The sequence below is a fragment of the Falco punctatus genome (assembly GCF_963210335.1).
Source record: "Falco punctatus genome assembly, chromosome: 4".
Lineage (NCBI taxonomy): Eukaryota > Metazoa > Chordata > Aves > Falconiformes > Falconidae > Falco > Falco punctatus.
Window position 1 is genome coordinate 75,550,394 of NC_137583.1, and position 23,834 is coordinate 75,574,227.

General features: G+C 38.0%; 1 protein-coding gene across 2 annotated transcripts in view; it reads left to right on the forward strand.

The window, feature by feature from the left end:
- Positions 1 to 23,834, forward strand: part of CDK14 (cyclin dependent kinase 14) — a 316,058-nt gene that overhangs the window by 204,725 nt on the left and 87,499 nt on the right. For both annotated transcript variants that reach the window (XM_080385509.1, XM_080385510.1), the window contains 2 exons: positions 8,759 to 8,822; positions 21,564 to 21,612. In XM_080385509.1, coding sequence (XP_080241635.1) covers positions 8,759 to 8,822; positions 21,564 to 21,612 — 113 coding nt within the window. The remainder of the gene's footprint in view (positions 1 to 8,758; positions 8,823 to 21,563; positions 21,613 to 23,834) is intronic.

Consider the following 23,834-nt stretch of genomic DNA (forward strand, 5'->3'; position numbering starts at 1 on the left):
GCAGCTGCTTCCTTGTGTGTACTAACACCAAGATCTTCCTTGGTGAAGTCATTCCCGAGCTCACAAGCTCTGGCAGTGCCAGAAGAGCAAACTTGCCTCCTTAGAGGAAGGGCAGAGAAATCTGTTGAGGTCATCTGTAGTCTTCTACATGAGTTTTCTTCCCAGTCTTTTCCTGATCAGCAGCTTTGAGGTCTACAAAAGCTTCCAAATTCTCTTCTCTTCTTATTAAGGATCAGTTTCATACTCTTGAGGTGTTTTATCGTTTCTGCAGCTCCAGCGCAGATATCAGAGACACTAAGTCTAGTTTATTGTCAGGATTTTTTTATTCTGATGATGGGATTGTTTGCTGGTGGACAGAGACTCCTCAGCACAGGGGGCTGTGAAAGCTGGAGGGACAGGTTCTCAGTTCTGCCACTTCATCATGGAGCATCCCTCACAGTGTCCTCTTTTCACTTTGGAGCTAAACAGCATCTCCTTTAAGCATGCACTATGCTTTTTTAATTAGCTTTTAATTTTGCTAAATTGCTGCATGGTTGCACTGGTTTGAGAAGAGCAGCAGCCTGCCAGGAGTTTGCCTTTGCGTGCCTTTTACTGCTAATTTCAGATTCTGTCTTTACAGCATAGGTGCCTCTGCTTTCAAAAAGTCTGCCAAATCCTGTTTTATTAGTGTTTTTAGCATTTGTCTCATTCACAGTTACATTTTGGTAAGAATCACTAAACAAAGTTTCTTCCACCATGTGAACCGTTATGAAATTTTAAGTTACTAAAATAGGGCATTACGATGTGATGTACAGTCCACCTGTAGGAAGAGGATGCTACAGCCCAGTACAAGAGTTTGTTTTACATTTGCTTTTTTCTCATTATGAAATATAGATTAGATTATCTGTTTTTTCTCTCTCTCCAATTTAGATTAGATTATGGACAGAATTACTTTCTAGAAGTAATCTCATTGACAGAGCTGTTTCTGTGATTCAGAATTTAGTATGTATTTAGTAGGTCCTTGTCAGAATAAACAAGTCTCTCCTGACTGAACAGTTAAGGACACTGGCACATCAGACCTCTGTATGCTTTGTTGTAAGGCTGGGGATTTCATTGAATCCTGTCCTGATGGTCTGCAGTGCTGGGTCTCTGGTGATGCCTGATCTGTTGTTCCCCCACCTCCTCCCAGCTGTTGCACTCAGCTTGTGCAGAGAGAGTAGGCAGAGCCTGGCTCTGTGAAGACAAGTGTGTTTATGAAGTCTCCAGTCTCCGTCATCTTCATCATGTTAGCACAGTTGCAGTGGTGTCTCTGTCAGGGTCCCTCAAAAAGGTAGCAGTGGTTACCATGGGCATGAAGAGAATGATGAGTTTATTTGTGCCACAAACAGCATGGAAACAGCATTGGGATAAATTTAACTTTTCAATCCAGGCAGCTACTCAAATTTCATTTATATACACAAAGTAAAATTGGAAAAATACATATTAAAAAGGTTTCCTGGCAACACTTCTTTGTATTTTGCCTCTATGGGAAAGGATGTTAAGAACAGTTGGGTGTCCTTTACTGTTTAAAGTACCTAATTTTTAATCCTTGACAGAGCTAAAGCACAAATACAAATTTTTTTTTTAATTAATTGTGTTGTTAAAATTTTGTAGGAATGTTGATAGTAATTTCATGTTTTGCTTCCCTCATCCATATTGGCACATTACCTAAATGTTTTTGAAGCCAGCTTCATTATAAATCACTCCTTATGCTCAAAGCAGGTGATTTTATTACCCATGTATAATAAACGACAATATTCCAATTGATGCCTTTAAAGAGTCAGCCTATTGTTGTAGGTGAACCTCGTTCTGTTCTTACTTCTTTTTTCAGCTTAAATAAGCCTCAGTGACTTCTATTCCCCCTCTGCCCCCCCAGCGCAGCATCACTTTACATACAGCAGAAACAAGCTTATGAGGTTGGTGTGGAGGTGCCTTCTCTCATTTTTGTGGCTGTTGTCCTGTACTCATTGTCTCTGTAGCAGGTACTTCTTATAGCTCTTGAAAGAATTTAATACCTTGCCTTTTTTTTTTTAAGACAATAATTAGATCATTCACAAATTAACATGCAGAAGTTCTCTGATCAGCTTTTTTCTAGCCAGCCTTCTTTGCTCTTAAATCCATAATTCTGATCTAATGTCCTCAATGAATGCAGATTACATTAAACATATTCTGCTACACATTACTATTGCGCATATAAAAAGGTGGTTGTTGAATTTCTTTTTCCTTTTACCATGTATCATCACTTCAAAGGTTTTTTTATTACCTTGATAGCATTTACAGGGATATAAGGAAACAAAAAATACAACTTGTTTTATACATAAGAATAAGAATTTGAAAGTCTGATTTTGTATGTAAAGAATTATGGGCTCTTGTTTAACACTTTCGTTGTGAAGAGGAGTCATGCAAGTGATGTTACATTTTCTGTATGCTTAATATGTTGCATCTCTAGTTCACTAGTATTTTCTTCGTTACCTCTGTGGGAATAATGAAGGGATGTTTTGATGACAGTTGACTGAAAAGAATACGGAAAGTGTTTCCTACGTAAGAAAAATAGGTTTTACTAAAGTACAGTTTTCAGGCTCTGAACAAGGCCTTTAGTGTTTTCTACATGTGAGGAAACTGCCTTGATCACATAGTTTCACTTCGGTTGTTTTAACTTGGAATTGATCTGGATTCCTGGTTTAGGAACTGTATGTAATTTTTGCCATTCATTTAATGAAGTAAGGCTTGATATTTTAAATCTCAAGGGCAGTGAATAAGGCATATGGTCTTTATTTTTCATGAATCCAAGTGAATATATTGTTGCCATCTTAGCTGACAGACATTGTTTCTGTAATGAAAAATCAGGTGACTTTTCCATTGCAGCTGGGAACCCTGGAACATCCACAACCTTCCCAAAGTTAAAATGTGTTCGGCCTCAATCTAACAAACGCGTAAGTGCATTACACAAACGGGTAGATTTATTGTCCCTTACAGAAACTGAACTGCTAAGCTCCTGATGTGAAGAAATGACTGATATTGAAGCAATTCCATTTCTGTCTCGATCTGTTAGATATTAAACTTGACACTCAGCTGTCATCCATTGTGCCCAGCAGAGAGTCAAAGGAAGCCTTGCTGCAGTTGTCAATCAGCAGACTCTGAGTCAGCATGCATAATACACAAATAGTTGCTGAATTATTTTTTTTAACCCTTGATAGTAAGACCAAATGCTGAGCTGAAGGACCAAGTTCCTCCTTCGGTCTTTACTACTGGACATATGTTGTGCTTGCTGACATTATCAGGTGGCAATGCAGCACTTTCCCTGATTGTGGAAGATGTGGTTAAGATCTACCTAACAGTGACAACTCTGGAAGGGAATGCATCAGTAGGTGGATCATCTAGACAAATGACTTGGCACCAAAACAGACTGCAAGAGAGAGAGAAAGATCATGTACGCTTCTCCTCTTCCAGACCAGATGGGAAATTCCATGTTCAGAAGTGGCTCTGGGAGTGATGGAGCTGCTGTAGTGAAAGCCTGGAACTCGCAATGCTTTTCAAGATCCAAATCTAAAGTAGTAACGTGCTTCCCTCTAATGAAAAGGAAAAGAACTCGGGTTTTGACTATGTTGAAAGCTTCATTAGATATGTATGTTTTGGAAGTATATAGCAGATTTTTATTGAAAAACACAACTTCTGAAACCTCCAAAGCTCATTCAACAGAAGGGAACTGCTGATTTGGAAATGGCTCTGCAATATTTATCCTTTTCCTCTTTTTATGAAGTTCAGTTCCTCAAACAGCTATAGTCTCCCATGGTACATCATAGCCAAAGACTCACTCAATCTACTATGTTGTAGCCAGCAAACAGGAAGACTGGAACAGAAATCTCAATGATCCTTAAAAAGAAAAATAAAATAAGAAAACATTTTTACATCTAGCTTGTAACTTTTACTAGTTGAAATCCTAGGGCATTTTTTCAACGAAATCCTCCTTTTATTAAAAGGAAAAAATTCACTGTCCTGACATTTTTTTGACTAAACTTCGTTCATCAAGTTGATCTAATGTAAAAGATTTGAAAATCGCTTAGCCTGGTTTCTGTAAATTCTGTCTAAGGAAAGACAGCTCATTTGCATGCTGATCTTGTTTTTCATTCTGCTCTGTTGCTACAAAACCCTGAATAATACCACAGGCTGCACATTCTTTGTCTTGTTGAAGTCCAAACCATCGCCTTTCTTGAGCACTGTCAGATCTAATGGGTTAAAGCATTATTTCAGTTATTTACAGCTTTGTATATTCAAAAGTTGCAGTGCAAATGGAAATGCTTGTTCCTTTATGCCAGCACTTGGGAAAGAGCTGGTGGGAGAGATTTCCACTGCTGCTCATCTCACAAGAGATTCAGATGACTTCTCTGGACAATTTGTTACCCAGAATGACCTTATTGCATGGCAGTAATCAGGAACGTTTTTGCGTTCGAGGCAGAGTACAGGACAATATGACTAATTGTGTTGGTAGAGTGGCATAACACGCACCGTAAAATAGTGATTCCCTTGCACACCAGGGAGCAGGTTAATTAAGGGAATGATGAGTCTTTGTAAAATCAGATGCAAACTTTTTTCTTATATTAAAAAATTGAGGCAATGCAGTAGACCTTAATGCATTTGTGCTGTGTTTCCTGGGAGATCTTTCTGTATCATGCTTGTATATGGAAATTTGAACAGCAGGTTCTGTTTTCATAACTTTCTGCCAAACAGTAACAATGTCAACTGGCAGTAAGGGTATTTGGCCTGTACCCTGATGTATTGTAAATCTGTTATTTTTATGTAAATAGATTCCTTACTCTACAAATTAGATTAGAATCTGATTCTGATTTTGAACAGGAAGTTTCAAATGAGAAGGTCATTTTATCTCATTTGTTAGGGAACTAAAGAGCCCAGAGTGGTGTATGTAGTGTGGAACAGCAAAACCCCAGTAGGTTTTGGAGTTTTTGTTACAGAAACCATAACCATCCTGGTCCTGGGAAAACATTACATCCATTCAAAATTTGAGAATTGTAGATTATTCTTGTGTTGGCAGTTCAGTTAAAAAATAGGATATCAAACCATGCAGGTTGAATGATTACCTCACTGAGAAGCAGATTATCAGTAGAGAAAGTGAACAAGTTATATTTTTCAAATAATTCTCAATGGTAAATAAAAGCTTATTTCCAATATTAAGTTGGGGCTTGATTGCCAGTGATGGTTATTTTCATGGTTTTGGAACACGAATCAGAAAGGAAGTGTTAAAATGTAGAAGAGACAGAAGTCTTGGTGGCATGCTTGGGATAAGAAGTAAGTGGTGGACCATGAAAGGATAGTTTGGGCTAGGAGGTCACCTGTAAAGTAACAGCTCCTGATGTTCAGTTGTTGTCCCGGGATGCTGGGTCTCCTGTATCTTCCACTTCTGCTGGTGGCTGTAAGGTTAGACTTGCTCTCCAGCACTGGCTGGGTGGCCAATCGTTTGCTGCAGCTGGCTCCACCATAGAAACAGTTTGATGCTAAGATGTTGCCAGTGGTTTGGTTTGGATGATCAGTGTTAACTGCTAAGGGACAGTGTTTTGGAGTAAAACCAGAAGACTGTTGCATTCTGCCGTCCTTCTCCACTTTCCTTTTGCATGTTGATCCCTTAATTCTCTCTTGTAAACTGCAAAACAAGGTAGCTCTTTCTTCCACCATGGTGTTACTCGTGAACTCCTCTTTGTTTTGTTTGTAGCAGGTGTCAAACCTCATTGCTCTGGGTTGCCTAATCCCACCTCATCAAAATGGGATTGATTGCTGCTTAGAAGAATCACTTGCAAGGTGATGCTTACAAATCTCTTTATGTTGACACACCTGTGGGCAGTGACTGTTTCATCTTACCCAAAACCACAGTTGTTTTGGTGCTGCTTTCTCCTTCTTGTTTGTTGATAGAAATTCACAATGTGACTATCAGTATTGTGCATGTTAAAAACTGTGTGGAAGGAGGATGACCTTTACAGTGTTTGTACTATGCATTAAACCAGCGTCTGGATCCTTGCCTGAAATACTAAGTGCCCGTACCTTAAAAATGTTAGAAAACCCTAGTTGTTTTTAGCCTGACAGCTACCCTTGGTGGAAGGTATAAATATTATAGGTGGTCTGAGTACTCCAATGCACAGAACTTGTTTGTAGCTGGCTCTTAAAAATTGTAGCAGCAGGTGGGCTGGAATATTATTAGAGAAATTGATTGGAAAACTAGTGAAACAAAAAATTGTGACTCACAGAAGATTAATTACAAAAGTGATCTCCCACCGAGCCCTCTGTTTCTGGACCTGAGGTTACTTTGAAACTCAAAACAATCCATTTCTTAACTCCAAGTTCTACATAAAAATAGTCTGATAAATACTCTGCCTTGCACTGGAAGTTTCAGATTTTGTTAGCTGGTTTTAATATTCATCTGTACAGTGCCTTAGCCCTTAGCTGCCTATGTCTCCTCTAAAATAAGGGACAATTAAAAACACACATTTAGAAAGATGTGACTAATTTTCTTATATTCATAATGTTTTACGTGAGAATATTCCTTTGATTTGCTAAGAGGAATTGCAAAGTGGAGGACCTAGTCATTTAAACGGAGCGTGCGAGAATCTGTTTTTAATCCACGGGCTCCCTCTCCTGGTCTGGAAGGCGCTTGGCACCAGCAGCTTGATTAATGCAGAAGCTAAGTGAAAGTCATTTGCAAATTGATTTAGTGAAATAGTGTCAACGGTGTCTCCTAACTGCTTCTTCTATGTTTAATGAGAGAGTTGTGCTCTCCCTAATAGCAATAATGAAATGAATATAGGTGTTGTGATGAATCAGGATTGCAGGGCCAGGTTTATCTTATTCAAATGCAGATTAAGACATATTTCACAAGGACTGAAAGCAAGGTCGTACAAACAGTATTTACAAATAAATCAGTGAACTTGCATATCCAAATAACCACATGAGCATATACTGTCTAATCACATTGATACTGTCATCTTTGTTTCTCTGACACATAGGTGCTCTGCTTTCATTTCCTACTACATCTAAATTGGACTATTTGCTTATGGTATTTGATAGTAGAGAAAAATTACTTTTGCATTAATATTCTTACATTAGAAACGTGTTAGTATTGTAAACTGTTTAAAAAACTTGAGGCCTTAGAGTTAGAAAGCACACCTTGTAGGTAAGAATTGTATCTATGTAAGAGGTTACTTACTTTTGCCTCAAGTTTTTAAGACCATTTCTAAATTTTATGAAATTTCTGGCAGAGTTGAAGAGAATTTTTTGTGGTTTAGCTTTCCGGTCTTACTTCTAAGAATTCTTCTAAGCTTGAATTTATCAACACGAACAAATGTTTATATAGTTTAAGAAGTGCAACAAATATTCTCACGTGGTCTTTCCTTTAATGCTTTCAATGCATATCTATATTGCAGCAGACACAATTAAAAAACAAAACCAAAACAAACTTCTTCACCTCCAAATGATTGGTAGTAGATGTCTTGTAGCTTGCCCTGAAGTGTTACAAACCTTCACCTACTTCAACCAAAGATTTTCACACTTAGTGCTTGTTTGGTGCTGATGTAAGTGACCACAGAAGATCAGTGACTCAAGATATGCTGGTTCAAAAGATTTATTTGGAAGATCTGCAGTGTAGGTAGGGGCAGGGCTGATGGGGAGTTTTGTCTGTTTAAGACAAAGCAAAATAAGCACCAGACTGGAGTGAAATGCTTTCACTTCAGAATACTATCAGCCTTTTATTCCAGGCCTGAACTTATAACAAATACTGAAAACAGCCCCTAGCATTTTCATGTGTTAGGACTGGGTATAGATTTGTGACACGAAAGATCCCACTAGTGAAATAACAAATTCCACAATTCATTCAGAAATGCATTTCTAGTGCTGCTAATTTAGGTGTTCCTCTTGGCTTCACTTAAAGTAAGCACTGACAGTTACATCTTACGAAGCAAAACCAGGTTTGAGAGAACTAATAATAGCAGTTCTCTCAATGTACTTACTATTTGTGCCAAAGACATGGGGGGGTGAACTTTTCATGTGAGCAGAGGATATAAGATGCACATGAGACATGTTCGATACTTTGCTACTGAAAGTTGTTCCGACTTACACTACGAGAAGGTGGACAATTGAAGTGAATAGAAATAAAGCATAATGCGTGAGTCAAAGTCTGTTTTTCCTAATAATTTACTATTTTTTTTGTATACTACAGCCATTTAAAATGACAACTGTTCGCTGTGCATTCTGGTTCATGCCATGCTGTTGGGCCATCTGCTTCACCATTTGTGCAGACTTTCTATCCTAGCATCTATTAGGTATCTGTCCATCTTACTTAAGTTTACAGGGGTTTAAATTATTTCTGAACTAAATATCTAGCCTCTGTAACACCAGCGCTCTGAGATATGCAGGTAGCCTGACGCTTGTTAGTGGAAAGTAGCTTTAACATGTATTTGTTAAATAGGCAGCCTGACAGGAACACAGCACCACTATGTGCTTTACTGGCTCCACTGGTACCTTGAAACCATGGCAGTCATTTAATTTTTTTGTACCCTCTCCCCTTTCCCTAATGGTTAAACCTATTTAAAGCTCAGATTGTGAAGTACATTGGGCTTACAGTGAGGAGTGGCTTTATGCAGTGCAATGACTTATTAAGCCTTTTCTATTAAAGCAATGTATGCTTTTTTCTTCTTTTTTTTTTTTTTTTTTTTTTTTTTTTTAATCTTTTTGTGCACAGGTACTTGGAACACCAAATGAAGATACATGGCCTGGAGTCCAGTCTTTACCCCATTTCAAACCAGGTAGGTTGAAGTACCAAGTTCATCCAAATTCTCTTCCTGGAAATACAGGGCACAGATAATTACATTTCTACTCACAAGCTTCAAAATGACCTGCTACGCAGTGCATAAACTGTAATGCATTTCTTCTAGCTGCTTACTTTTTATTGTGCTTGGGGGGGTGGTTCCTCTGTTTAATTTCTTTACTTTCTTTTGCGTTTTCTCCAGTTTATTAGAGTATGAGCCCTGACCTGCTTGCATTCCTCAGCCACTGAGTATTGTACCTTTCAGATAGCTGGTAGCCTGATTCCCAATCAGTATTACTTTTCCGCAGACCACTATGAACTTTGAGGAATACTAAAGGAAAGTAAAGAGTAGAGAAAAGACTGTCAAAGCTGAAGTTACAACTAGATCATCTGTTAGCACCTTTCTACAAAGGTTCAATATTTTAATGTGCATTGTACTTGCAAGTTGTCGTATTCTACAACCATTCTTGAAAAGCTGTTTTACCGTCCGATACCTTTGTGCGAGAGGGAGAAATCTGTTCCCTAGAGACCAGAAGTACGTGGTCAACTTCATTATGTATGTATGTACATATGTATGTATGCATGTATATATAGTTTTGTAAACTTTAGAGTAGGGATCTTAGAAATACTGGGTTTTAAACATGCCCAGCAGGCGAATAAGAGACGTGTTGGCAGGTGGGGGTGCTGAAATACTGAACAGGTTGTCCAGAGACATTTGACATCTCCATCCTGTTCAAAACCTGACTGGGCAGAGCCTGAGCAGCCTAAACTTCTTGGACCTACTGTCAGTGGGTTTGGACTAGATGGTAAAGAGAAGGTTACTAGATGCTTTCAGATTAAGCACTTAATTGACTCCCAGTATATATTACTAGAATGAGTCTTCAGTTTATAACCAAACACCTCCAGTCTGGAAGTGAGAGAATTCACCCAGGAATCCAATTTCAGATGGTTTTGTCCTTGCAGGCATAAGGTCTGTCAGTAAACTCCTGCTTCTCCTTTACTGCAGATGATAGTCCCTTCAACTTTTGTCATAAACTGTGACAACCTATGGCATGCTGTGTCATTTAAACCTAATTTAAAAGTCATCTTATAGGTCAAACATAGGGCAGAAGATTGCCTTTTTGTTCCAGCCTGCCTTTCTCCACTCAGATCTGCAGCATTGTAGTGGCTTCTTTGGGCCAGCAAAGAGGCATGATATGGGGCAGAAGAGTTGAAAAGGACAGAGATCTAGGCAGCTCTCAAAAAAGGGGTGTGTCGGGGGTGGTGGTGGAGAGAGAGAAACAAATATATTGTAGGGCTGACTTCCCCTGACAGTAACATAAAGCCTCGAGAAAAGGGAGCACAGCTTTCAGGTACGTTGCTTTTCAGTCTCTGTCCTAGTGCTTATTGCTGTATACTGAAAATACTCCCTAGTGCTCTCTAATGAATTAGTAGAACTTCTTTAAGTAGTACAGTTTTTCACTGAAATACTAAAAATATTACAGTGTCCTTCCCTAAATCAGTGTGTCATTCAGTTTACAATGAGTGTTTCTCATTCTTGATAACCGATTAAAAGGTAAGGATATACACAGAATCCTTACAGAAATTTTAACAAGTCCAAAGACATTGTTTGTATTCAAGAAGAGTAAAGAGGAGGAGAAAATCTTGAGATATCAGTGAGTACTCGGGGTTTGTTACTGTTTTTATTCTTCTGCGTGATATGGGAAAGTTTTGAACAGTAGATGGCAGCCAAGAAATTTCCTGGTTTCATTTTTCTGTTTGGCTTCCAAGTATGTTAAGGGATGTGGGTTTATTACCATAGAACATCAGGAAATAAATCCACAGTAGGCACTTCATTAAATCTAAGTTTTATACAGGCATTGTGTTAGACTTGCTTTTATTTTCTTTGTCCCAGACTATGGATTTTGTGAGCTACGAATATATAATATTTATACAAATGCAGATGGGGACAGGAGGAAAGGTGCCTCCAAGACAGAAAATGGTCACTTGTTATTTTCACCGTTTCTGCATGGTGTGGTCTTTGTTCTCTCAGATCCTTTCCACATCTGTGAAGTATTTCGATTTGCAAGTCAGAGTAATTACTGTTGTCCCTGGCAATTTTTTAATCTTTCTAGGGCCCGTTAATGCAAAGCACTGAGCTGCTTAAGTCCCATACACTATGGAGGTCTGAGAGCACTCCAAAGGGGTAAGAGCCCTCTTCTGTATCCATACTACGTTCTGCTCTCCCTTTGTACCACCCTGTATCTTTCATGGCCTTGATAAATTGTTGGGGTTTTTTTGTCTAACAGTTCCCTATTTGCTGATTATAGAAATTACAGCAATAGAAAGCATAATCTAATTGGACAACCAAAACTTGGCTTACATACCCCAAAACTGAGTAATTGAACTTTATGCTGGTAAAGTGTGGAATGGTTAGAGGAGCAAAACACATCACCTCTGGGATCATACTAGGGTATCAGCATCTAAAGCATGCTCTGCACAAAGTGGAGACAAAAAAAAAAAAAAAAAAGACAAAACCTATGGGCTGGGCTGGAGTTACACTATTTGCTCATGCCATTAGGGTCACTGGAGCCATTTGGTCATGGATACCAGGTTCTCTGCTACTTCTTAAAAAAAAGCTTTCCTTCGTGCCATTCTGTGCACAAAAGTTTTCTGGCTATGGCAAGGCTGCATTGTCCCCTTCCACAGATGCTTCACCAGCCGTGCGCCCCTCCCTGTTGGTCTGAAATTGTTGTTACACCCTAGAGAAAATTTCCTCAGTGCATGGGACTGAAGGACTCTTCTTTCCCAACTGACTTCTTTTGGAGCAAAAAATGGATGTTAATGCTTTAATAATACACGTAAGATGACTTAATCTTTTCTTTTCCCTAGCAGAACAATGCAGGAGGGAACCTGAAATGTCTTGCCAAATCTGAACCAATTCCATTCTTCTTTAAGATTTGTGAAATTACTGCATTTGAATATAGATGATATGGGGTTAAATAACTCCTGTGCTTTGCATGTCTTCGTGAGTTTTAACACTGATAGCTGCAGACAGTAAGTGTGATAAATTGAGAAGTGCAGAGGTGATGAGAATATCAGCATCTGCTCGGGCAAGGCTTTGATGCTATAAACTGAATTGTGTAAGCATAAACCAATAGGATTTGAACAGAAAGTATCAGTGACAAATAGTTATTATAGTTTAAAAAAGTGCTGGGTACATTAAATGCCTGTGGAGTCGGGAAGACTATTGAGAGTAGAAACAAGATTTTATTGTATTTCTTGTTTGCATACTGACTTAAATAACTAATTTTCGTGCTGTGAATTGATAGGGCACAGTCCTGTACTGCAGAGAGCTAATTGCAGTTTACCAGGAGAAACACGTCTGAAAAACATGGCATTAGTCTCTTCTCTACTAGAGTGGCCAAGGGTCTGATTATTATGGAAAACAGCCAGAGCATAAACAGTTATGATATCTGACATCTTAATGTGCAGGAACATTTCTGAGGCTGTATAAGAAATGTGTTCCTAAGGCTAGCTGTGGGTGGCTTTACATTATCTAAACCCCTAACCTCAGTGATTTTAACAGCCTGTAACTGAAAATAAAATGGTATAAAATAATTTGTTTTGCCATTCAAAAAGTCAGAAAACAATTTGTATTTTATCTGCCTGCTTTGAGATCTTTGATTACTTTCTATCTTATAAATGCTCTTAAGTAATATGAGAGATATTTAAAGCTAAAATTTGGCCTGGTCTTTGAGCTTTCTCTGTGCCTCAGCCTCAGTCATCAGTTTGTGTTTGCACCTGTGCAGACAGACACACATGCACACGTGTCCTGCTTAGTACATTAATTAAGGATAACCTAAACAATGCATTTGAAAATCCTGAAATACTTCAGAAGTATTTTGGTAACTTTGGCTTGCCTCTGTGATTTGCTTTGAAGCTGTTGTGACTGCTGTAATCTTGAGTGGGTTTTCCTGTGCTCACGTATCACCAAAGAATGATGAAGCAACATTCCGAAACAAGCTGCTTCCTTGCCAGTCTTGTGTCTGAGCCTTCCTGATTTTTGTGTATTATTCTCTCCATTATCATGAAATCTCCTATTTTTCTTAGCTTGGATTCAGAGTCCTGCCCAAATAATAATTGAGCAAGATAACCATTTGGGTCAACATCTACACTTAAGTTTTTACTTTTCCTACATTCTTGGTTAGTATCTGGGACTGATGCTCAGTAACCTCCATCCTGAGACGTTACATAGAGATTTATCAGAAAGTACTGTCAATGAGCAAAGTGGAGAAGGTAAGATACGGTCACAAAGGAAGATAAATTAAGTGATGTTGGCCATGAAGAGATGGTAATGGTCAAGGAGAAGTAGTAACTTGTTAGGAAGGTGGTTAAAACATGAGACTGCTTTGTAATGTTCACTGTGCATCAGTTCCCTTACAATACTGTTTCTAGGAGAAAGAAGGTTAAATATTTAATCTTGGGCTGATGGCATAGGAGCCTGAACCTTGCTATGTTCAATAGATGATCAGATATCATATAAAGTAATGCACCTGAAAAGGTGGCTTTATGAGACAATGTAAACATCTACTGAGCAATGATTTTTAAAAGAGATTCCCTGAAGTCAGGATGAAAAGAGTTAAAAGAGATTCTCTTTAAGGAGAAAGCAGAAAGCAAAAATAAAGCAGAGGTAGAGAACAGCATTATAAGGAAATACTGCATAACATGGAATCTGCCAGCGATTGAGATACTTCATGGATTTATTTAAAAATCCCGAGTCTATGACTGACAATACCACTGCAGAGCCTGGTGTTCTGACTCAGGAATTCTGCTTTGCTTCCCGAGTGATCAATAAATATAGATTTGGTTTAGAAATGTGATCTGCCTGCCTGCTTCTTAACAGCTGATGCATAGCCAAGTTTTTTCAAAGGCTTGTCTTCATTTAGAGTAGTGCTGGGCTGAGAAACTAAACTGCTTTGGCACAAACTCGTGGAAATACTTTATATGAGGACATACGGTTTTTCAAACTTTCGTAACAGTTTTTCTTAGAGAGTTTCACCAAAGCCCGTCAGCAATTCATTATACACTGAATCAATATCTTGTTTGTTTACATCTACACTGATGCTAGTGAATGTTCCCAGGTGATGTGGGAGTCTCTGCTGTTAAAGCAGCCTCTGGCATGCCTTTAGCTCATAACAACTAGCACTTCCAAATAATTAATTCCCAGGCATGATTCGGGAGTTAATGTGGGCTGGGAACCATTCCTCCTAAGAAGGAGGAAGTTCCCACCTCCTGTTTTGGAGCACAGAGGTTGAAGGGTGCTGCAGCAGTGTGGACACGAGACAGCGATGGTGTCTTAGCCAGACAACAGTCCTGAGCACACAGAAATTACTCATATAGATTTGAGTACTTGGAGAAAGGAGAGGGAGCTGTAAAAGAGAGATAATTTCAAATTTCTCCCCCTCTTCTTCAGTTTTGACAAAATTGTAATATTTGGTGTTTCCTCAAGTATGTTGTATCCACAACCCAAAGGAAGCAGAGTTGTGTTTTCACCATTCTTTAAACAAAACCAAATGAAACTGAAAAGTTAAAAGTAATTTACATATGTAAGGGAGCCAGGGTGAGCACTGCTAAAAGGCAGAACCATGTAATACAAAAGTTCAGTGCTTTAGACAATGCTAGCTATTAAAATTACATTTTCTACTCATGATCAGTAGGGAGTTTAGAAAATTGCATCCATCCTTCATATTTATACAACCTGTGCTCTGCTAAAGCAGGTGGTTTTGGAAAGGAGGGGAGGAGAGAGGATGAGGGTGGAGCGTGGAGGCTTGAAGAAATTTGTCTCAAGACATTTGGCATACAAAAAGAGCAAAGTTTAACTCATGATTATGGTAAAACTCCAGTTGTGATTGAACTTCAGTAACAACTCTTAATTGCACATTAGTGCTGCAAATAGTGCTTGAAAAATTGCTTTTCAGCATGGATGCTTGTCTTTGTATCTTTAGCTAACATAGTTTACATATTTTTAGGATTGAATCTTTAATAAAAATAGTATATGAATCCTACATATCACAATGCAGTGTTAGTCACTTTAGACTTTTAATTTAAATGTAAAGAAAACCCATTTAAAGAAATCATGCATTAGACTTTTCAAAGTATTAATTATGGTGATGTTTAAATATTTGCATTTAAGCTAATCACATTTGGTTTTAAATAGAGAAGAACATTAATCAAGGAATGCATATTAGCCAGCATGTTTTGATTAACAACATAAAAAAATGCCTTGAAGTCAAACTGCATTTTAAGTTCTTTGGTTTAGTCTAGAAGCTGATTATCAATAGTGCTAAAAAGAAGCTAAAAAATCAAAATGTAGTCTGCTTTTAATTCCTTATGTAGCTTTTCTTGCCTATTCTAGGTCCTTTCAAGGCAAACATGGCAAAGGTATAATAGTTCATGTCTTTTTCTGACGGATAAAAGAGAAAAAACCCTCATCTTGTTTTATGTTATTTAAAATGCAAGTGCTTATTTTTTCAATTCTCACAGCAGACCAGTAGTTCCTTCAGTGGTCTGCTAATAAGCTCACTAGTGAGTTCTGCTGGAATTCGCTTCTGTTTGAACCTGCCCTTGATGCAGGGCTGTCAGATGGAGTGTGTTTATCAGGCAGATAATGATGTTTGCAGTGGAGTGCATGTAGGTATATATGTGGGCACACAAGTAAGTATGATTATAGAACAGTGTTGCTGTAGAGCAGTTGTGTAAAAGAGATTAAGAAATAGAAAGAAATAGAAATACTGTCTATTTCTGTAAGAAATAGAAATACTGTTATTTCTAAGGCCACTTAATACATGTGGGTGTAATGGATGAGCTTTCTGGCACCAGCTATTTTCTCCCCTAAGTCTTCAAGCTGAGTACAAGTTGGGAGCAGTTGTTTTAAGACCGTAAGTTTTTGGATGCATCAGGTTTGTCAAATCAATCGCCTCAAGAAATTTCCTCCCTCTCTTCCCTCTGGTTGCTCACTTCTGCTTCCATTTTGCAGCTGGTATTCTAATAGCTTCATTGATGCTACTGTTTGTGGGGCATAGTCCTAAAAACTTCCTTGGCACGCGAAGAATGGAGTACGCTGTGCTGCAAGGTCTGAAGCAAAGAGCAGCTCAAATCCATTTACTGCGGGAATAATGTTTGTGTAACTGCACCACCCAGCATCTCCGAGTGGGTCGTGTGTAGTGCCCAGCAGAACAGTGAATCTTGGCTCTGAGGCCGGGCTGCTGAAGGTGTGTGTGTAATGTGTTAGCCTACTCCTTTTTTATACTTTTTTAAAATCTTAAGAGTAAATGGTATGCTTAGAGGAAGATCTTGCAATTGGTACTTTTTTCCAGTGAGGAGTACAAGTACTATACGTTTGCTCTTATTTAGGCAGCCCTATGTAGGGAACTCTTTACACAGCATTTGATTATGAACATGCCACTTAATTTATCAAGATTTGGCTAACTTGGCCTTCTAAGCATCAAATGGTAAACACTTTTAGGTGCTGTGGGATTTAAAAAAAACAGAATCTCTTTCTTCTTTGTTTCACATAAGCAAAAGTCACCTTTGACTAGTGAAATACAGCACCCACGTGAAAAGTCAGCTCTTTAACAGTGAGTTATGGTTGCTGCTGGGGATGATGATTGTATATTTGGAATAAAAATGCAGAGGATCAAATTTTGTTTTCCAAATTTGTTTCCAAAAGATTTGCAAATATTTAAGTGTTTGCATAAGGGGAATTAAAGCCACACTTTTTTTACTTTAAATTTCAGATGAGCTTACTGTGTTGGTCTTCCAGTGTTTTTATTCAAAATAAGCACATTTAATAATAATAATAATAATATGAAAAGATTTGAACTCTAGTATATATACTCACAATTTGAACTATCAAAATTCAAAATACAACTGAGATCAAATCTTGATCTGTAAACATACAATTTTTCAGGTTTCTTTAGTCTCAATGCTGATGAGAGTGAGCAGCTGCCTCAGCAAGATGGTGTGCCTCACGTTCTTGACAGTAGCTTGCATGTGCTGGAGGATGGTTGTGTGGGTGGGTGATGATATGAGTGTCTGCATAAAATTCTTGGATGTGCCTGTTTGCTTTTCAGTTCTGAGGGAGAGGTGGTAAGTTTTCAATACACAGGGTTTCTTCCACAAGGTTGGACCAAGATTTGGATCGCCTGTGCCGCTGCCTTTTGTAATGTATGTCAGGCAAAAATTTCTTTTTTGGGGGAGCATTCATGGTAATTCTGCAGTATTTCCAGGATCTCACATACAGTCAAGATCTACTCACTGGTATTACTATTTTTTGTGATCAAATCAATGGGAGCATCTAAAAAACAAATACCAAAGCTATATGCTTGAAAGTATCATAAAACACAATTTCATGCAGTTGGCCACAGTCAGATACGTATAGCTTTAGATTTGGTTGTATTAAATCTATCTAGCAGTAAAGAACAGAGGCATTCGTACAGGTGTGAGTCATTCACCCTGTAAAGTAACTCAGAAGCAAACTTGAGGGTGTAATTGTGAGACTGAATTCCAGTTCTGTCATTAATTGAACGCAAGCAGAAGATATCCAGATAAAAGTTGGAAGGTTAAATTACCTCTTTTTTTTGCCTGTGTTGTGACTGCAAGGTTGGTGTTTGTAGGTATGCAATATTGTGGTTTCATAGACTTAAAAAAATGGATCGTGATGGAGAAGCTCGAGAACAAGATTACTGTAGCTTCTCTGTTCTGGCAACGCTGAAATCAAAATCAGCTGGTTTTATTATTCTGGTTTTTATTCTGTAGAGAAGGATTAATTCAGGAAAGCACTAAGAGCTGGCATGTACATGAGGCTGGGCTCAGTTACCACAGTAGTCCCAGCTAGTTATACTGTCCATGGAAGTTAACAAGACTCTGGTTGGAGGCATGACCACAAAGCTATGTAGAAAAAAATGTGAGCTGTACTTTATTGATATGTGGTTTCTTTCCTTATAAAGAATTGAAAGCAAGGGGCCTCTAATCTGCTTGGAGTAGAGGGGAAAGAGTTGATAACAATAGTTGGGAGAGGCACAGTCTGCAGTCACACGGTATATAAATGGAGTTTGAAGTTGAGGACTCAGGACTAGCATTTGCTTCTCTATAGACAGGGTTTCATGCTATCCATGTTCTCCCTCTAGTTTTCCCTCTCCCTGCCTCATAAATATGGTGTATAAGGTACTTATTTGAAAAGGGGTTTAGAGCGGTAGATGGAGTGAAGAAGGAATATCCCTTTGAGAAATATGTTCATTTTGCTTATGCATGTCCCTTTTAACAGCATTTAGGCAACTGGTTCCAGTGTATCCCTTTTTCAGTGAGAGTTTATCTGGCATAGCAATAGTTTTTCACTTTCTTGCTGGACTGAAACAGATCTTTGGACGTCAAGACCTTAAGACAATTGGGCCAAGTGGTGATTCTGTTTTCCTCCCACAGTGAAAATAGCTTAAATTTATTGAAGTAAACCTGACAGCCCAGTCAAGAAAATAGGTTGTATATGGTACTTCTCAACTGTTTTAAGTGGATGTAGCTCTGTTAAAGTCAGCATGCTGTTTTGAACCAGCTCAGTATCTGACCAAAACATATTGCAGAATGACAGATAAAATCAAAATCTATCTTTCCCCAGGTCTAGGTTAGCTTTTCAGCAATGCTTCAAGTCAGTTCAGTTCTCTTTCCACCCAGCATTTTTCTGCACCAAAATAGATTCATGTGCAAATCTGCAGTTGATTAGCTGAGCTCCCATGTGTATCTCAGACTTGTTACGCAGCACTGTCTAGCTGCATCTTATTTTTCAGTCCTTTGTCATAAATGAATGGATGGTGTTATGGTTGAACTACTTATAAAATATAGAAAGTGTTTATTTTCTTCCAGTTTTTATGGGCAAGTGTCTGCTCGCATATATGTTTTTAATTCATATTTGTGAACTGAAATTCAAGGGTGAGCTCAGGTCCTGCTGAGGCCAATGCAACTTAACTATTAACTTTACTGGAGCTCAAGCTTTTCCTCTAGAGACCAGAAGCTGAATTAGTAAACAACAGGTACAATTTGAATTGTAACGTTCCTCTCCCTTGTCATTTTGGGTCATACTCTCAATGCCAATACAATACTTGAACTATTCACTACAGAATATGTACTTCAGTACTGAGTTTTTATTTGTGCTATCAGGTATTAAAACATAATCACAGGCACCGACTCCAGTGCCATGTTACTGGTACTGAACCGTGGCTGTATCTAATAGTGATCCTTACTACTTTGCCCATTGGATTTTAAAGACCTGCCTCGGGGCATGGGCACATCTGTAGTAGATGCATTGCATGCAATGTATAATAGAGATAAAAAGAAACTGGCATTTCCTATAGTTTTAATCTGGATGCCTCCAATATGAGAAGTTATTTTGTTGTAATACGTGCACACAGAAGATTGTAAGGAAATCTCATTACTTGCCGCTCTCCGTAACTACTCCACAACTTCTTTTTTTCCCCTCTTTAACCCTTACATTCTACACTCATTGCAGTATCAAGACTTAACAGACAACAGAGAAAAAAACCTACTACAGCGGTTTAAATTAGTTTTCCTTTTTATAGTATCCAAGCTGCTAAGAGCCTGGGATAACTGACTTTACCAGTAATTGGAAAGTACTGTAGAGCTTCTAATTTACAAGGTTTAGGATGTCAGTAGTGTCAGTAATCTAAATGCTTCTCAAGTTCATACTAAGTTACATGGTAGCATTTTCAACAATGAGACATATCAGAAATGAGTTCAAATATGTTATGAAATTGCACAAAATTGACAATAAGAATATTTTATCTGGTGAGATATATTTACAGAGCAATATCTTTTCTGTTTGTAAAATATACCATATGGCCTATAATTTATTTCTTACAATATTCTTATCCTAACAACAAATTAAGGTTTGTAACATTGTATAACATAGTTCATAAAAGTTCAACCTAATAATTTTAGGTTGTTGAGAACTGTGTGATGATAGCACATCTGGAAGTTACTGAAAGTCATCTCTTTTCTTAGCTAGACATCTTCATTCTGACAGAGGGGTCAGGTGTGTGCTACTTTAATCATCATCTACAGTAGTCAAATATTTTCCAAGTGCAGAAACTTTTTGTTGGTAATAAAAAAAAAAACACCAAACACCCCACAAAAAAATCTTTCAAACTTCTATTTCATACTGTCATCTACATCTAAAAGTTTTTAACAGTATGACTATGTAGTTAGCATTTGGTGGTTTTTGCTGAGAAAGTTGAGTAAATTTAGATACAATATTACATAAGTGATATTTATAATTTATATCGGTGCTAAAACTAGTTATAGCCATGTAGCTTCCAGTTTCCAGTACGCTTGTCATACATATATCTAAGAGGGAGTGATTTCGTTGCTTTGACTGCATCAGTGTGGATGAAGCAACAAAATTTGTAAATGTGAAGTGGCCCTCAGACACAGATTGCAAGTCTATCACTTACTGAAAGCTTCCTATAGTGAAGTCAGTGAGAGCTGAAGTTTCTGCATATGTCTTTTTAGTTAAAGAAAAAAAAAATAGGTATAGGAAACAAAATCATCCACATTGATGCTAGGGTTTCATATGGGCCATAGTTTTGCATCTTTAGAACTGACAATGTATGGAGTATACATGTCAACTTTAGAACTGACTTACACAAAGTGTACAATGCAGGAATTCGAACACAATCCCCTCCAAAGTTACATTTACAGTTGTTTTGCACAGTAAAATTCATGCATATGTGTGTGTATATATATATCTGTTGTAACTGTACAGTGGGCATGTTAAATGTCATGCTTATGGGTGGAAAGGAAGGCAAATCAATTTTTCTGGTTTTGTGGAGTATTTTGTAAGTTTAGGACTTCTTCACAGTAACCAATGCCATCACACTATGGTAGCTGGCCAGGGGAAGTACCAGTCTACATGGCAGGATTTCAGTGCAGTGAGGCTTCATGGAAAATGTTGCTGTATTCTCCAGCTGGACTGCATTTGTTTAATCCTGAGAGGCACTTAGAGCTGACAGTACTGGCTCTTCACTTCTGCAGCAGCTATCATAGCATCTTCTTTTGCCAATTAGAGTCCAGCTGCAGGGGAAGCATCTTCTTGGGTATTAGAGGGAAAGTAATTCTATCTGAACTTAAGAACTTAATGTTTGAGTAAATAAGCTGTCATTGTACTTGTTACTTCTTGTTATTTATGTGTTCTTTAGAAAATGGACCCTTATGCGGCCATCATGTTTTGCATGTCCCTATGTGTCACACAGACCCGTGCTTACTCTTATACCTCCTGAGAAGCATAAAAATGTGACAGTGAGGTGGCATAGAATTGTATTTATGATGAAGAAAAAAAACCCCAAACTACATTTCAGGCTTCTTTTATTTTTCCCTAGCAGTCAAAAACTACTTTAGAAATAATTGTAAAAATTGCCATTTCTGTTGAAGCTGCAGTAAATGAGCTTTAGGTCGTGATGGTTTTGTTTGGTTTGGTTTTTTTAACAAGTTGGGGTCTTGGCTTTGGGTAGATTTTTTTTCTCCCTATTTCTGTGGCAGTTGCACCTATGCTAGTTTTCTTTCCCTGTCTTGGGACTTGAGCTTCAGTAGTTACATAGAAATGATGAAAATTGATGGTAGATAAACATATTTGAAAAAAAATAACCCTGGTTTTAGTGTAAATAATTAAATGTGCCTCTTCTTTTTCTTACAGAACGGTTTACACAGTACAGCCCTAAAAACCTTAGACAAGCATGGAATAAGTAAGTTGTTGGTTGTTTTTTTTAAAAAAAATTACTCTTTTGACTCTCCAAGCGTATGATTCATGCCAAGCCAAAGTTATCATAGTTAACTTACAATAGCTCTATCCTTTTTAATTATGGATATGGATATTATTATGGATAAATATGGAATTACTGAAGTATTATTCTAGTCTACTTCTGCCAGTTTTGAAAGTTTTTCGATTGCCAATTACCTGTAAATAGGCAGAAACTGTATATTGTTGTGGCTCCTTCTTGAGGATGTCAGTTGGCAAGTGTATTGAGCTCATTTACAGATGCTGTGTTATTGCTTTGGGCCATCAGTTTTGCATCTTGTTTTCTCTATTCATCTATAACAATTAAGAGACTTTTAAGTATTATGTTTCTAATCAACTTCTGAGTGTTGTTTCCACACAATCTTTCCCTGTTGCCAGGTCCATCTGGTCATTGCTGTAAGTTGATGACTGTACTGTTGTATATTTTAATTATCATGACTGAAAAAAGGGAATGCGAATTCACCACCCTTTTTTCCCCCCTTTTAATGTTCCCTGACTTGTCACATTTACATCAGATGGGCAGATGACACAGATGATACAAAGCTGTTACACTCGGAATCCAGAAATGTTGCCTAGTAAGCCAGGAATGCTTAACCGATCATCTGCGTAAAGTTTACTAGAAGATTTCTCAACACATGAAGGATCTTTGTAGACAGGATATTTGGGTAGCACTGTATTGAGTGATTAACATCTCATATTTTGAAGAAAGCATACACAGTTTGAGTTCAATAAGCAGGAAAACATCTATGTCAACAGCTTGTCTTGCCAGAAAAATTGTTACAATTTTTCTCCACTCTCTTTTGACCAAAATATTTTGCAATGAAGCTAAGCCTTTGCTGCACCAGCATTACTGTTTTCTTTCTGATACTCATTTCAAATTTTATTGTTGGTACCAGCTGGCTGTCTTGTTAGTAGTGTACCAGGGAGTTGAGATAAATTACCAGGAGACTGAAACATCTCCTCGTACAAGTTCACTACTGAAGTTGAAGATAATGGAATGTTTTGGTTGAAGGAGCTTCCTTGTTATAAGAAAAAAGTTAATGACAAACCCTTTTTCAATATCCTAATTTATTAGCAATGGGGTGTATCTACAGCTGTAAAATTCATAGCATGGTCACTTGCCCAAGAGGTTGATGAGGTTTATACTTTGCCATTCTATGACTTTTTGCTCTGCTTCTTCCCAGACCAGTTCAGACCAGTGTTTTGGACTGAAGCACAAAGGCATTTTTCATTTAAAACAACCTGAAATCGTGGTTAACTGAGGGAGGTGAAATCTGTTAATATAATGGGATCATAGTTAAAGTTAGGTGCTAGCTCTTGGGTGTAATACCATCGATGTTCATCATTTGAATCAGAACCTGTATTTCTGCAGTGCCAGGCATCTTTCGTGACCCTGTAGCTCGGTCTGTGTTACTACTAGATCCTCTATGGTTAGGACTAACTTTATGATTCCTGTAATGAGACACACAAAGCTGGCAATGAATCCAGTGCAGGCCTTCACAAAGGTTATCACCTGCCTGAGTTTGACTTTCCACAATCTGTAGAAAAGTTTCTGCCTTGTCCAGTTCAGGCTGGGAGCCGAGTTTGGTGGCTTTTGTAGAAGAGTGCATCTCCTGTATACTCTAGAGGGAGCAACAGGAAGATTAGCTTCACTTACTTGGCTTTTGTGAATATCTCAAACAGTTTTGCCAGTTCTTGTTATCTTTGCAGGCATCTTGCAGTGTTTAACTCTTCCTCAGTCTTACTGCTTGGAATACTATAATTCCCTGAAAGTTACAGCTTTCATTTTAAAAAGTAAGCCACTAGAATTGTCTGTATTCTGTCCTTTAACAATGAACCAACTTGCAAGTTCATTTTTTCTTTGAAAATAGTTAATGAAATCCAAAAGCTTGGAAGAAGCAATTATATTACAACATAGGCAATTAGAACTGGGTTGGGAAAGAGGGACAAAGAAACTAATATTGATGTGAATGTATTTGCTTGGGGATATATATATGCATAAGTAATGTGAACAGATAACTGGCATGCTATTCCATCCATTCTGCAGCCACGGACCGAGTGTTTTTCTATAGTTTAACAGCAGTTAAGCCCAGCAGTATCTGCTGTGTATGGATAAGTGCAATAATAGATCTGAATTTTAGAAGCTATCTCATTTTCCTTCAAGAATGT